This window comes from Parasteatoda tepidariorum, chromosome 1, assembly GCF_982258835.1.
Source record: "Parasteatoda tepidariorum strain Cologne lab strain chromosome 1, Ptep-v5.0, whole genome shotgun sequence".
Taxonomy (NCBI): Eukaryota; Metazoa; Arthropoda; class Arachnida; order Araneae; family Theridiidae; genus Parasteatoda; species Parasteatoda tepidariorum.
Window position 1 is genome coordinate 42,747,231 of NC_141755.1, and position 17,722 is coordinate 42,764,952.

General features: G+C 29.1%; 1 protein-coding gene across 4 annotated transcripts in view; it reads right to left on the reverse strand.

Annotated features, from left to right (window-relative positions):
• rg (A kinase anchor protein rugose) overlaps positions 1-16,246 on the reverse strand; it is a 244,306-nt gene extending 228,060 nt beyond the window's left edge. For 3 of the 4 annotated variants that reach the window (XM_087162543.1, XM_087162539.1, XM_087162541.1), the window contains exon 1: positions 15,764-16,224. In XM_087162543.1, coding sequence (XP_087018669.1) covers positions 15,764-15,940 — 177 coding nt within the window. In that variant the 5' untranslated portion in view covers positions 15,941-16,224. Of the gene's footprint in view, positions 1-15,763 lie in introns of all 4 variants that reach the window. The other variant, XM_087162540.1, reaches the window with a different exon arrangement.
• Positions 16,247-17,722: the final 1,476 nt, after the last annotated feature.

The following is a 17,722-nucleotide window of genomic DNA, read 5'->3' on the forward strand; positions in this document are numbered from 1 at the left end:
ATTTTGACACAAAAGCATGAATGAAATTTAAAGACTAGATGAAGTAGAGAATTTAAAGAATACTTCAGGGGTATATCTAGGTTTTTTTTGATAGGTACATATTTTGCGAAAATTTAGACATAATTTGTGAAAATTAAAAATTACATTAAAAAATCAACACAAAAATATGGTAAAATTATAAATTTATCGTTTCTCGCGAGACTCAAAAATAAAATTTTAGGAAAAAGTATTTTGTGAAACTACCATTTTTCCTAAAATTGAATTTGTGAAGGTACCGCTAAACGGTAGTAAATTTGGCTTGGGCAGACTATTAAAACAAAGTTTCAATTAGCAAACCATAATTTAATTTAAAATTGTGATTTTTTTTTCTTGATTTTTAAAATAACAAAATAAATAACAGATTGTGTTTATAAATGTATTCATTCATCAAAAAATAAATAAATACTTAATCTATATATTTTTATATTAAAATATTCATTTTTAATCCTATATCAAAATAGATAAGTTAAGCTAAAAGAAATTTTAAAAAATCTCTGTACTCATTCGAATTTTTTTCACTAAATTTCTTGATAGAAAATCTGATAATGTCAAAGATACTGTAAACATATTATGAGAAAAAAAATACCAGTTATCATTTAATAATCCCACTGCTTCAAATTGACTTTGAAAGGCATATAGAGTATATTTTGGGCATATTAGAGTAATTTCTTTTTAATATAACCTCAAGTTTTAGAAATATACATTTTCCACCAATAAAATATAATGTAGATTTTAATTCCATGCTTTTTCAATCAAAACGTAGAGTTTTAATTAACATTATTTGCATTTTTTTTGGAAAAAATTCATGTTTATTAATTACTTTCTACAGCTATGCAAGTCTATATTAAAACTGCATTAAATGTTTACTTTAATCTGTACTTTCAATCTCAAGAATCAAAAGATTTTTGAAAATGCAATTTCATATGTGTTGGAATTTAACACACATAAAGAAAGAAAGTAATTTCGCTAACTAAAATTAATTCATTCAGCAATTTATTTAAAATACATTTTAAAACTAAGAAAAGAAAATAATTAAAGTATCAGTAATTTAAAACACAGTTTTTTAAATTTTAAAATCAATATATATGTATAAAAAAAATCAGTTGATTTAAATCAAAGATTTTTTTTTTTTAAAAATATTTGATTTAAATCATGATTTAAATCAAGCTTATTTAAATCAATAAACCCTGGTACAAAGGTCCAGAGCGCGCATACGAAGCAAAGTGACTGTCAGGAGGTACGTCATCTGTGAACTGGTTTTTGGGCAAGTCTATAAATGTAAGGTTGGGTACGCTGCCTCCCGCCAACCACAATATTTATTCTTTCTTTCTATGTCAAAATGTGTTGGCAGATTTCATCAACATGGAGGATATACACCGAAGAGCCATTACATTATGACCACTCTCCATCTATAACAATGGGCTCACGCAGGTCTTCATGGTTTAGCCCAGGTTCCAGGTCTTCGCCCAGGAATAATGTTTTCATGGGGCACATTAGGACCCATAATCCTCATAGAACAATCCCTGACGTCTGTAAGCTACTTGAACATAGTTGCAGACCAGGTTCACCCATTCATGGCAACAGTTCTTCCTGCAGGGGATGATGTTTACCAACAGGATAATGCACCATGTCAAAAGAGTCAAATCGTCGAGGAACATTCCAGTGACTTTCAAGTCATGTCTTGGCCCCCAAATTCACCTGACCTTAATCCAATAGAGCATTTGTGGTCCTACTTGGAAAACCAAATTCGTGCTGCCACTCTACCCCCCCCCTCGCAATGTGAGGGAATTGCAGGACCAGTAGGTGAGCGCTTGGTACCAGATACCTCAGACTACCTATCAGCACCTTGTAGAATCAATGCCATGGCGGGTGCTAGCAGTTTTGAGGCTAAAGGTGGTCCTACATGTTATTAGCAGGGTGGTCATAATTTAATGGCTCTTCAGTGTAAATTATTTCTCAAAGATATGTCTTTATTATCAGTACAGTACCGTTTATCAATAGTGTAAAAATGTAGAGGAAACCAATAATAAATAAAAAGATAACTTTTCTTCTTCTCCCCAACCCCTGTAGTGATTGGGAGGAGATGAGGGTGGAAACCAGTTTCAAGAACTTCAGTTACTGTGCCTCAAAATATTGTTTTCTCCTTTATACTCAGGAACCACACTAAACCTTGGGGCACTGGTTTACATTATGACAACGGAAGCTAGCCTTCTCCCCCTATGCATATATAGTCTTCGCATGAGGTACCCTGATTACCCATAAGAAATCAAAGAGAATTCATACATACTTTTTGAAATACAGCTATTTATGTACACGTATAACATATCAGAAAATCTTTTCTTACACAATATCAAACATGAAATGTGGAAAACATCTTCAATAAGCACAACACAGTTTTATTTCTTAAATTTATTAGAAGAGTACGCCCGTTTAAAAACTAAACTGTGATACTTTCGTTTAATAATATGTGATGCTTCGAATTAATAATAAGAATTATAATGTATCCCTTTTTATTTAAAATCCTAAAAATCAACCATGGTAGTAAAATCAAAAGAAAAGTAAGAAAACTACATTATCAAAATGAAAGTAATATTTCTTAGGCATCATCAATTCAGATAAAAGGTGCATAACAAACTTATTCTTTCTGATGATTTCCAGCTAATAAATAACATCCAAAGGATCAGATAAAAACAGAAAGAAAATAGAATCGTTGCAATAAAAGCGAAGATTCTCACACAGGTAGACAATAATGCTGAACTTAAGTTGAGAATGATAAGATATTTTAAGAAGATTTTGTGAGATTATAATGAAAACATTCACTTTTAACATTATTACTTAAGAGTTATATGATAATTAAGCCCAATTTAAAACAAATATTAAAAGTAGTGTCAATTGCTAATTTAAATTTTTTTGCGAATAATATGCTATTTCATAAATGTTGAGAATTATTCATGTGTGTTTGTCCATTTTTAATCAGCGCCTCCATGCTAATCACAAAAATGGCGCAATTTTTAACTATGAATAAACAGTTTTGTGAAAAAGAAAAGAGTTTGGGATATAGTTTATATGACAGTAGAAAACTCATTCCAACGCAACATTGTATGTTTTTATTAAAGCATGCAAAAATTGATAATCATTCACTGTTTTTATACTTTTTTTTATCTGGGTGGGGGGAAAAACAGAAAAAAGTTCTTTAAAAAAAAAAGTTTTTTTCTCAGTTTTTAAGTCAAGAATTTTTTTAAAAAATATTTTTTACTTAGTATGTTTGATTTCGTTTCAATTTTTTTGAGTGCTCCTCACACTATTATATTGATATATTTTGCTTTGGCTACTTATTGATATAATATTAGAAAGCACTCCTTTTTGCTGTTACAATCGTGCGAGCTGATGAAAAGATTACATATTTTCATTATTTTGTTCTCCTGCTTTTAATATATATATGCATATTTTTTTGTCCTTTTCGTATATATATATATATATATATATATATATATATATATATATATATATATATATATATATATATATATATATATATATATATATATATATATATATATATATATATATATATATATATATATATATAATTTTAATGGGCTGTTCCTCACACGAACCTAACTAAAAGTTCTAAGATTAACACGCTGGGTTTTCGACCGAAGTTATAAAGCCCCCCTAGGGTACCATGTGGAACTCTTACCTAAGAAACAAAAGAAATACTGTGAAAAATAAGATAGCCACAAAATGTGTTACGGCTGCCAAGGGAGTTATAAGGTGAGGGTTTATATTAAGATGTATTTTCTTAGGGAAATGAATAATGAGCTAAGATTACACATGTAAATCAAATGAAAAGAAATAGGTCTAAAACGTTTTATTTTCTGCAAGACAAAAGTTTCAATAAAATAATTTTTGACTTTCAAAGAGTCTTACGAGCTAATTTAGGAAAAGAAATAACAAGTACGTATGCATCAGAAGTTCTACTCATAAATATCAATTAACTTCATTTAAGTAGCACATGACTTAGGGTAAGTAGACAATAAAGGAGCGTATTGAGTGCGAATAGCGTATTGAAGATCAATAAATAATTATTTACTATAACCATCTATTTGTTGATCTGTATGACTCTCTGTTCTTCATTAAGAATAAAAAAAATTTTATTCCTCACTTAAAACAAAACGAGAATATAGAATTCGTGTAGTTCTCTGTAACGCTTTCATATTTGTGAACCATAAAAATGGCATAAAACCTAATGTCAAAACTATCATGTGTGAAAAAGCAATAAAAATTATATAATTGTAAATTTAACATTATCAAGGAACCAGAAATATCAATCCTTAGTCCACACAACATATAAGAGATGGTTTTTGACTGCATTGAAAACTATTATTATTAACTCATTTTGATTGATAAAAAAATTCAATATCTCTCTCATTTATTATTACTTTTGTCCTTTCCGATAGTTTTATATTATTAGATTAAACAAAACACAATTTTAACAGTTTAGAGTATCAAAAAGATTAACTGTATTCAGTATCATTTGGCATAATACTCTTGCTTAAGGCCAACTCACAATTTATTCAAAGTATTTTCTCCCGTTGTTATCCATTTCCAAAGGACCGTCACTCTTCCTTTAACAGTATCTGTATTAAAATAACTCAGTGCACTGGCGCAGTTATATTAATTTGGGGACGTAGCCCACCTATACTTTTACTTAAGCTTATCCGACAAAACTAATAAAATATGAATAAATATTATAGAACGTTAGGCAAACTCCTTTTTTTATTAAGGAGAGCTATAAGCTAACAAACGTCGATGATGTTATATTACAGAAATATTTTATAAAACTGAATCATCTACAGTTTAATTTAAAACAATGGCTAGTTGGCATGGAACAATGGCAGAAAATGAGAAAATTGAATTTTTCAAACTCCTCTCCCAAACGATATAATAAGAAACTTTTAAACGATTTTTAGGATCAGCGGTTTAAAATTGCTCCCTTTAATCACAATCCAAATTTCAGTCCACAAACTCAAATAGTTCTGGACTCATAAGAGATACACACACACGAACAGACGCACAAACTCTTCATTTTATTATTATAGATGTTTTCATAATAATTGCGGATGAAAATTGCTTGAAATGATACAATAAGTAGTAAACGTAGCCACAAAAAGAAGAAAAAAAGTTTTGTAAAAAAAAATCTTCAATAAATTTATAAAATATTACGAACGAAAGTTTTGTAAATTATAAAATGGGCAATAACAATTACAAAGATCAAAAGAAACTAAGTTTAAATCGTCTTTCTGATCATCAGAGAAAAGACTCCATCATTCCAAAGAAAGATTTGAGTTCGAAATAGATATATCTTCGCAAGCAACATAATACCATAGAGACATTATCGATGAGGACAGAAAGTAACTACCATCACAGACTCTTCAACAAAAAAAAAGAGAGAACATGAAGAGCCGGCCGAAGAAGAATGAAAATAAAAGGGTTGTGGATGCTGACAATCGATAAAAGGAGAGAAAACGGAGAATTTTCATTTGGCCTACTTGTGCACTGAGACAACTAGAAAATCGCCACGGTTGTTAACATTGCAGTCTAACCTAACCTAACCCATTCTATCAAACTATAGAGGTTACTCTCATTATCCGTACTCCAAACATAAACGATCTAACAAAAATTTTAGAGAGTAGACACGCTAGGGATTTCTTAATTAAAGATTTCGCCAGAAAAGTTACAGCAAAGGAGCCTATGTAAGAGTGATGGCTAGTTTCTACCTTAGTAGATAAAACCGCCCCGGGAAGAAATCTTTTTCTTCCAGCAAAAGTGAAAGAAACTTTCTCAAAAAGAAATAACTAATATTAAAACAATTTTCGAATAATTTATAATCGCAATTTAGTTTAAATGATAGTACAGTATACTCTCGATATCTAGAAAATCTTGCTATGTCAAAAAAATATTTTTCCCCTTAGCATTACATATCCAACTAATGTTAATTTGAATTCCTATGTCGACAGGGTACTTTCACAAAATATTGCTATGGCGAATTATTTTTTACAAAATTATTATTTACAAAAATCACAATACAAGTTCATTGGAAACCAATTATTTTCTATTTAATGCGAAATTATTTTTGTCTTACTTATAAAAATAAAATTACCATCGTTGTATTTAGACTTATAGTTAAGTTAGCCTAATAGTAATTTATATTATTGTTATCAGGTTAACTGTTTATTAATCTCATTTTTCAATATTTTTCAGTTTTTTTTTAACAGTTTGGTTAAACATAGGCTCAAAATGTTCGAATGAGATAATTAAATTGGTGGTATGTAAGAAATTAAATAATCGTCATATTTAGTTAAGTAATGTTTATTTTCACGTAATTATATATATATTCGTTTAAAACATTTTCATGAGACCTTTTTTTCATTTTTCAACCTCAGGACCTAACAAACTTTCATCTAACCAAACAAATGTTTTTCGACCCAGTCTTCTAAAACTCTTGACTCCAGGGTCTCTGATGGAAGTCTCAACGTCGGGCAGTAAAGATACAGAAAAGGTTCCCTCAGAATGCCAAGCGTTCTGGTGTAATGGAGAAACATTTCTCCAAGACACGCCAATTTTAACGGCCTAAGAGATGAATAAACGAAGGGATCAGATTCTAATGGAGCAGATTAGATTTGGAAACTTAGATCGTTAACACCATCTGCTGGGCTTAAATTATTCGAGAAACGTCATTTACAAGAATGGACATGAAACTGCTGCTCCATAAAATAAAAAGTTAATGATTCTTAAACTTAGATAAAGGGTGACGATTAACAAAGCGACAAGTAAAAAAAAAATTTTCCTACAGGTTAGCATTTTTAAAAATAATATGTACGTAAGAAATAAAATTAGAGAAGGAATACAATATATATATATATATATATATATATATATATATATATATATATATATATATATATATATATAATACCCGCAAATACTATTTGAGTATTTAATTTCAAAAATGGAACTGAAGGCCAATTAAATCAATCCTCTAAGATGGACAGGAAAAGTTAATAGCCCTATACTAAAAATGTTAAAATGGGATCAGCGTGAATGAATATCAATACCACCAGCTCTTGAAACGACGTTTCACTAACTTCTCTTTTGCTTGCTTTCTTAAAATAGTGAGAAAAGGCAAAACCAAAACTTATTGATTAATCAATTAATAAGCAATAAGAAATAGTAAAAATGATATCTAAAAATCATAACAAATATGCTTTCTGTTCGCCTTTAAACTGTTGAAAGAATAATAAATAAAAAAAATTTGCAGACGATTTTTTTTTCTATAACAAAACAAAAGAAAAAAATTATTTACCTCGCATTTGATATATAAAGAGCATGTTAGCATAAGATGCGCCATTTTTAGTAGTCCAATCAAATGCAATGCTCTTGCAACGTCATATAGTTGTCCCTTTTTCAAGAATGAATGTTCTTATTTACCGAAATATGTCGCTAAGTCTAGGATTCCAGAAAGACTACGACTCTACAACCTTTTTTAAATAATTTTATGATATATATCGTAAAAGATAGCACGAATTAAATTTCTGTCTAAAATGTTTAACTTTTAAAAGCAAAATTTTAATAATTTGATAACGAAATAAAACGGAACTATATGCAGTCGCGGATGAATACTTGAATGGTCTTCTATACCGGAATGGTCTTTTCTTAACTTGCAACCAGGGACTAATATAAGGACTATATTTATATCTATGCTTGCAACAGAGTACAATGAGAATTAGAGGACTATTGTCAACCAGGTGGCTGGCTGCTTGGAATTTTCTTAAATTTTATGAATAAATATAAATTGATCAATTATTTACAAAAAAAAAATGATCTAATATTAATAAGAATGAACACACAATGCTTCCGGGATGGGTTTATTCGATTAACAAAACAACAATGAAGATAAACAAATTTGTGAAGGGTCCGTTTTAATGAAAAGATATTTTGTGAAGGGTCCGCTAATTTCTTCTAAACAGACCCCTGACTTAAGGTATCGCAAAATGAAAGGGAAAAAAAGGAACGTGCAACGTTTATCTAAATATACATGATTTTGGTGAAACTAGAAGGGAAAAAAAAAACCTCAATTCTATTAGGAAATAAAAAAAGAAACATTCAACTGATGGAAAATATGAGAGTCCCATGCTGAACAATCATAATTCAAAGAGAAATGAAAGTTGTAATGAAAAACAACTTTTACGCTATTAATAATGAGTTAGCCATTGATCACGAACTTAGCTCACCTACTTTTTGCTATACTTTATTTCTCGTTTATTCGAACACATTTTTTATCGTCTACTTTAACTAAAAAAGTAAACAAATGGAAGATAAGATAAAGATGCGCATGTATATTAATGGAATTTTCGAAATTTTGATTTATTTAATTTTGACTCGCAAAAGAAAGCGTGAAAAAAATGGGGGGGGGGGAATTTACAACTTAAAAATACGAGAGCAAGTACTTAAGTTTTTAGAATCTGGTAACAAAAACCCAGCTACTTACAGCGCAGACGATTTTTATCAGAATTCAACTGCGTTTATAGAACATCGAAAACTGTGAAATTCTATTAACTGAGATTTTTCAAAAAACATAAGTGTCATGTAATTATGGAGTAGTGTAAAAGGGATTTTAGAGCCATGATCTTTTGACTTTCGACAAGATTTGACATGGAAACAGTGTCGCGATAGAATGAAATCGATGTTTGGTAGTGAAGCCCCATCGAAGGTAAAGATTTACATCAGGTTTGAAGAATTCTCCAGCGGGATTTCAGCGATGATGTTCGCGAGGGTCGACCAAGAAGTGCTGTGACTCCCGAAAACATTGAAGCTATGAGAAAATTAATTTCTTCTGATCTTCACATGACATATAATGTAATAGAAACGTCTTTAAACATTTCAAGCACCCGCGTACATTCAAATTTATAAGATCATTTAAAGTTGAAAAAGGTGTAGTTAAGAGAGTTAATTAACGTGACGTTAAATAAATACAGTGCTGTATCACTCATTAAATTTATTGAAATATAATTCTTTCTCTTCTACGTCTTTTACTTAACTTAGATTTATTATTTATGAATTTTGTTATAATCGTGATACATTTTTGTTTGTGTACCTGGCATCTTCGATGAATAATTAGTTCGTATATGTTCTACATAGCGTCACACCTATCTTTGTCTTTTTGTTAAGAAAGAAAAATATATTGTGAAAGAATCTTAGTGTAAGAATATAGAATGTATCATTTAAGAGAATTTATGCTTGACGGGCTTGGCTTACATGAAATAACTAGAATGGAAAGAACAATTGCTAACGTAAATAAATGACACGTTTCAATAACCAATCAGGATCAAGATACACACACTACATCACTTGCAGATTTCCCACTGAAACTTTATGGCTTACTAAAGGTTTGTCAGAACTATATTTTTTTTTTACATAAGATAGAAAATATTAAAATTCTATATAATATTGAAAATATAATATTTTAAATTTTAATTCAGTCATGGAAGTGAAAGAGAATTAGCGACGAAAAGTTTTCACGTGATATGGCGTCTTTTTAAAGCAGGAATGAAAAGCAGTAAAAGTTGGAAAATAAAACTTCAAAAAAGGAAGAAGAAAACAATAACGCTGAGTAAGATAGTTTAACGAGTAAAAAATGCTAGGTGATGTAACCAATTTTTTAATTTTCTGCCAACATAAAATGAAGCAATCACGAAAAATTTTAATCCTCTCTTTAAAATAAAATTTCCTCTTTAAATACTGAGTACAAAAATAACTTTAAAATGCAACGCTTTTCTGCGATAAAGACCATGAGGTTAAGCGTGTCTAGCTATAAAACTTATTGCTAAACAGTTTTATTGGTGATTAATAGTTTATTCTATTTTATCCAGTTCCACCAGGTGTCCTGAAAGAAATATTTTTCTTTCATGCAAAATTCTTACCTTAGGTCCCAAATAATTATGTCAAATTTGTTTTTCTGAGAATTGTCTTTAGATATTTCTCACTTAGAAAGTCAGATTATTAAGGAATAAAATCAGTTGAAGATTTAAAAAAAAAACGAACAAAATTCGCGTTCAAATATCAAAAGGATGAATGAAAGAAATCACACCGAGCATGGTGAAATTAAACGGATATTTTATATTCAAAGTTACAAATTCAAACAGTGTTACAAGCTAAGCCTGTGGGGAAAATATTAAGTTAGGGAAGGGTTTTGCGACCATGCAACAAGTGTATACCTAAGGAAGATCTAAAAAGGATATTTGAGCCGGGATAGCCTAGTTAGTCGGGCGCTGTACTCTCGTTCGTGAAAACGGGAGTTCGAATCTAACCGGCCGAAGACCCCCCCCCATGTAGTATATTGGTGCACGTTAAATATGTCGGGTCACAAAGTCCTCCATGTTCACATTACAAATTATACCTCTGGGGTTACTGAATTGGAGCCTAATCGTTCTCTGTTTCTGGGCAAAATTACGATCTGTGGATGAATGAATGGGTGCATGAATGAGTCGGCTCTATAAACGGGTATGGCAGAAGTAGAGCTCTTGGCCATAGAAGGCAGCACTCGAAAACATGAACAATCTCATTCTAAGTGCCTGAATGGCCTACGACGACAACAATAAAAGGATATTTTAGAAAAATTATCTATCACTGTTTTTGAGCCTTCAATATTGTTCTGCAGAAATGAAAATAATGTGTTTAGATAGGTAAAAGGTGGAAGATATCCATAAAATTCTCTGGTGGAATCTAACCTAGGTAAGAGAAAGAAAGGTCTGAAGTGATAATAAAAGCTTAATCCTCTCAAGCATACAAACCACATTCTCACCTTTAGACAAAAAAATAGACAATATATATTAATTATATAAGAATGTCACTTAGTTTTCAAATTTAGCACAATTATATGTGGAACTTATAACTAACATAATAAAAGTCTAAGACAATAAAAGGGGAGGGCTTTGTGATACTTTGTAGTTCAAAATAAAAAGAGCTTTGTTCTTAAATGCTTTATTATTAATTTTTTCCAGTAATTCCCACAAAAATTGAGGTTGCAAGCAAGTAAAAGAACTTTAAGAAAAAAAACTATGTAAAATTCCAACAAAAAAATAAAAACCCTTTTCTTTGAATTAATTTAATTTAGGAATAAAAATTAGATAGATTGGAGTAATGTTATGCAATCTCTTTTTACAATCTTTTTTGGCCTAAATAACTCAAAAACTACGAGGAACAGCAAAATATAATTAATAAACCAGAGTTCTCCCTAGGAATAAAAATAGGCAGTTACTCCCAGGAAAAGGCACATTGAGTTTTGAAAGGGCAATCACTTAACACCATTAAAATTTATCAAAATATGTAATATTATTTAATAATGAAATCATCAATCTTTAAATTACCCTTTTTTACTATTTTATGTTTATATTTAAAAATGTAATTCTCCCTCATTATCAAAATAACAGAAAAAGTTGAAGCTTTTGAAAATTAACTAAAAGTTAGCCTTGTGTATCAATTTTCTTCAGAAAACAAAAAAAAAAGTTTTAAAAAAAGGGATTAATTGATGAACAACTTTATAAAGCTTTTTTTTACATTTTAAACTAAAAATTTTGAGAAAATAAACATTTAAAGGTGCATTTTGAAATAAAAAGGTATTTATTAAAAAAAAATGGTAAAACTTAAAATCACTCCCAAATGTGAATATCTCTGAGACCGAATCTCATGCAAATTTTTGCTATATAACTAGACAACAAAAGAAAAATCAAATGAAGGAATGAAATTAAAAAATTAAAGTTAAATAACTATGAATAACAAAATAAACCAAAAATGAACTGAAGAAATAAAATAAAAAGGCAGCGCTTTTAAGGTTATTTTTGCAAAAAGGGGAAGGTGGGGAATCATCAAAAACAGTTAGGAAGAATGCTGAATGTACAATAAACGCAGAATTTCTTACAAAAACGATATGTTCCACTTCAGAGGAAGAGCCAATAATAAAGTAATGTATATCTGGAAAAGACTTTTATAACAACAATTTACAACTGCAGACAGAATTGTTGTTATCAGCAAATACATATATTTAAGGGGTAACAATTTTATTCTTGTATTACAGAATCATAAACATCAGTTAAGTGAGAAAACCATATTTTTGCGCTTCTTAAAAGTTTTGAAAAGATACTTCTTTTGCATTCAAATAAAATTTAAAAGTTTTATTATGATTCTAGAGCTTTCTGTTTTTCTTTCCATGGTACTGTTTTTTCTACTACCATTAAAACTCAAACAAGAAACTAATTCTGAATTAAAATTATCAAATTGTAAGAAAAAATGTTTGAAGAACCTTGGAAAAACTGAAGCAAGGTGCAAGAGCATTTGTTTTCATTAATAGCATTGAACTTTTATTTGAACATTAAGCTGACAAAAAAGAAGAGGGTGGCATGTGGTCAACAAAAGGAGCATTCTTTTTGAGTGAGCAGCACAATTCGATTCCTAAAAATAGCAGAACAATTTTTCTTTTGTTAAGAATTTATTTTAGTTGGTAATTCCTTACATATGTTTGTATAAACATAAAAGGCTGATACTGTAAGAAAAAATAAGGCGAAATGATGCTTGTTATTCACTTTTATGCTATTGATTCTAGAAATAAACAAAATGACTTTTCGTATAAAATTACTTAAACAGAAAAAAAATAAATTTCTTTCAAAAACAAAAAAAAATTATCACAATAACAAGAAGCTATATAGTAATTTTAAGCTTATCTATTAGCAAGAAAAACAATTTTTGTATCTTTACTAATTAACATTTTAAAGGTGATTTGAAAACTTGTTGTAATAGCCACTACATGGCACTCATTTAAGCTTTCACTGTATATTTAAAGCCATATGCAACAAATTGGGGTAAAAATTGAACAAGTTTTAGAAAAACATTAAATCATTACCTAGGTACCCTCTTATTAAATAATACAATTAAATAAGAACAGTTATCCATTAAAAATTAACTGTGCAAAATTGATACTATTATAACAACTAAATACAAAAACCCTATTTCCTCACATCCTTAATTATTTTATTTAATAGCACAAAAATACGTTAGACATCCCATCTCCCCTACCAAAAAAAAAAATAATAATAATATTTAGACACATTTATATAAAACAAAAATTTGATTGTGAAGAATTATGCAACAACAAATGCTATATTTTACTTCTCTTAAAGCAAATAATGTTCTGTTGATAAAATACAATTCTGAGCACTTATAAGTTAAAAAGAAAAAATATACAATTCATATTTCATTTAGGTATCTAAATCAATTCTAGGGCTGCCCCCACAACCTTTTTGCTCCTCCTCACCCATGTATAAAAAAACTATATGTACCCCACAAAAACAAACTGAAAGATAAAGCTTTCTGCATTCTAATTCTTCATAAATCTATTAATTTTTATCTCCCTCTCTGCTGACGCTACAAGTGGTCTTGCTCTCTACACTGAGTTTCCACCATGCAAAAGGGAGACAACCACAAACGATTTGCAATTTACAAATTTTATAATGCATTAAATTTCATTAATCGAATCAAAGTTGCTTACTTGCAGCCTAAAGCCAGTTTCCTAACCCATTAAAAAATTATTCAGTAGAGAATAAAAATTATAACATTTTTACTTCTCTACTACACAATTTTCAACAAAATCTGAAAACAAGTTGTAAATCAGGGTTTTCTGGTTCAAAAAATTGAAGTTAAAGAGGATATTTCCGTATCCTTATCTGTCGCACCAAAGTGCCAAATAGATTTTAAACTTGCAAAAAAAACATTTTTTTAAATATGTAATGTTTGCCCAGGGGTGGCTACGAGTTATACCTTTCAAATTTGTTCCTTTCTGTGATGTTTTTTTTTTTTAGTTTCTCGTGAGCCACTGCCCAGAAGTTGCCAAGACCTGGTGATTATTCTGCCACAGATCAGGATACGGAAATTTCTCCAATACTTTAAACATTGCACAAAAACGCTCATAAAATATTTCATATTTACATTAATCATATTTTTTCAACATAATTAAAAAATAAATTACTGCACACTTTCTTTGAATGCATAATTGATTAATTAATTACAGCTGTTTTTCTCACTATTGGTGAAATCGCATGAAATAAATAATTTTAATTAAATAAAAAACCTTAAAAGAGTCAAATCACAGTATTTGACTTGTTATGAGCAGTAGGAAATGAAACTTATTTATAAGCAAATATATATATATATTTGAATTTAGATTGAAAAGCTTATAAAATATCAAAATAATAACTCTAAATTCTTTACATAGTTTTCTAATAAGTACAATCATAGAAAAAAATACAGATATTTTAAAATTTGATTATGAAATTTCTCAGGCATAACAGAAATAATTTAATTCACAAAGTGAAAAAGGAAAATAGTTTTAAAATTACAACTTCTATACCTAACTTTCAAATTAATTTAGATACATTTTAAAAATCCAAACATGTAGAGACACTTAAATAACAGTTTTTTATATCCTGCACATAGCATTTTTAATTTTTAAAATATAAAATTAACAGCAAAATGAAAGATAAATTCCTAAATTATATAGCTGAAAAAATGCATAAAGTTTTTTATTCGAATTTTCTCAGTGAAAAAATAGAAACAGGTTAAAGTGGGTCTTTGATGTGTCTAGTGTATATTACATATTCTTATACCACATAAAGGAGACAATCCTGTATTGGAACCTAATTGTACCAAATACAGGGACACTGCTGAGTACATTGGTACTTACAATGTGTCCATAAAATATTAATAATGGATTTCTCAAGGAAAATAGAATCAATTTTAAAATCCTTTCCCCATTTTGCTATGCTTTTTAAGTTCTTTGAGGGATACTATAATTAACGCGAAAACTTGGTGACCGAATCCGAACTGGATCCTCTAAATAATAATCTTACCAACACAAACATATGTAGGATGACTAACACCTTTATTACAGTGAGTAAAATAGCAATTAGACACTATAAAATATAGTTTTAATTTATATTTTCTCCCCTTTTTTTAATCACTAAACATAATACTTAACTTTATTTACAACACCCTGTCACGCTTATGTGAATTTTATTTTGTCTTTCATTTTAAAGATAAAAGATATAAATTAATATTAGAAAGACAATGGCTTTCTCAAGATGTGTTTTTTTTTAAATATCAAGCATAGATATCAGAATATTCAGCAAAGAAAATACAAAATAAACTGACTTATCATCAATAACAATAAAGCATCTGTTAACAGGATTGCTTTTGCAATTTAAAGTGAGTACACTGAACATGAATATTATAGTAAGTCTTATTACTAGTGGATAAAACTTTGACAAGATTTAGATGCAGTAGATAAAACAAATGTAGTATATAAAAAATTCCATGATTAGGTATGAAAACATGTATATTTCTAGATACACAAAAAATTTCTATGTTTTGAATAATTCATTTAAGAATTTAGAGGACATTTAAAACACATTTGTTGTTGGCATGTTAAAAATGGAAAAATACTTTAATAGGATATGAAGACTTAATACTGAAATAAAATCATGTATGAACTTCAACCAAAGATCATAAACAATAACTTAATGACGACTTTGATTCCGCAATAGAAGTAAATAAATAAAAAGAAAGGTATTCAAAGAATATAAATTTACTATATTTGTATAAATTTTCAACTTACCAGGTGAAGAACTGTGTTTACAACTTCCTTGTTTGACACTTGCCCCACCTCCACTAAACCTATAAGAACAGCAAACTTAAGGTTATCATTTAGGGGCATTTTAATAACATCTTCTGGCCTTTTGGCTTCAGTAACATTAGTTTCGTCAATTTTCTCCATTTTAACTCTCGAAGTCATCGCCACAAAACTACACAAAATACATCAAATATGGAACTACAGGCGATGAAAAATTTACAATACAATGCAGCTAAATATTCACTCGCTAATAATCGTATCCTTCCTCATAGTTAAACGATCACAAATTGTATCAATTCATTTCTTTTTGATTAAAAAGATCCACAAACATAATAAATAATCAAATGAAATAAAGTTTCACAGGTAAAAATTTTCCCGTTTGTTTATATGATATAACTGTTTTCGTCAAGGAGCTATGGTGCACCGGTCCTCATCGAGCTAACTGCGATGCGAAACTACTTTAGAAATAAAATATTCGATTGCAGCGCCATCTTTCAAAGCTGCCTTCATCTGCGCAAAAACAAGAATTTATAATGGTTGGATTGATATGGTTTTGAGATTTAAAATCTGTGGTTTAAATTTATTTGATGATTTATATACTTAAAATATTCTTTCTTTTATGACATCGTGACATTATTTTGGAGTTAAAGTTATTGCATTCTGAGATTTTTATGAGAACAATCAGAAGATATACGTTAGCAAAGGTGCATTACGTTGATGCGTTGGAAAAATCGAAACCCATTTCAAAACAAAACTATTGTTAGTAACTCTGGACTCATTAGTTCCGAATATATATATATATATAATTACTTTATTGCTAATAACTTTATTAAAATAAAGAAATCGAAGGAAATAATAGATTAGTTTATTAGATTTAACTGTTAGCGTCACACTAGAGCAAAACGATTTAGATGTTGGAGATGGAAACGGTTTGAAATAGTAAAGAATAAAATAAAACTAAAAAATTACGAATGCTATTAAATAAATAAATAAATAATGCAATGCAATAAGTGACAGGTTTTTTATCAGAGCTCTCTATCTTTAGAAATTTTTAGAATAACAAATTTTTCCTCTCATTTTTTTACATTGGGATACCTGCAAGTGGCGTAGTGTAGGTATCTCTATCTATTTTTTGAAAAATTTGACTCTTACTTTTTATCTGAAACAAGTTTCAAATGAATATCTCTTTGCAAAAAAATTATTAAAAATTCACCGATTGTCCTACATTAGGTTATCGATAAATATGCTCATACAGTGAGTAAACAAATCCTTCTTAAAAATTTTTAATACGTATTTCTTTAAATATATTAATATTTTTGAAAAAAGTGACCCTCACTTTGAAATCAGAAACAAGTTTCAAATGAACTACTTATTGCGAAAAATTTTGAAAAATTCACGAAGTGTCCTAAATGATGTTAATAATATATACACTCTTAAAGTGGCATGGTTTAGACTAAACAAATGTTTCTTAAAAAAATTTTAGGGTATTTTTGAAAAAAAATTGACGCTTACTTTATTCTGAAACAAGTTTTGAATGAATTTCTCATTTTAAAAAGTTACAAAAAAAAGCTTCATTATGTCAATTTTAGGCATGCTTTTAACGTAGCATTGCTTGAAATAAATAATTGCTTCTTAAAAATTTTGAGTATTTATTTCTTTACATTTGTGGGTATTTTTGAAAAAGTTGACTCTCACTTTATAATCAGAAAAAAGTTGTAAAAGAATTCCTCATTGCAAAAAATTAGGAAAATTTCGCAAAATGTCTTCCATTTTTATAACTATACCTATGCATCATGGTATGAACTAAGCAAGTGCTTCTTAAAATTTTTGAGTATCTATTTCTTCCCATCTATGGGTATTTCTTAAACATTAGAGGCTTTCTTCGCCAGGTCACCATCTTGACCATGCCAAGTTAAGAGCATGTATATGGTTAACATAATGGAG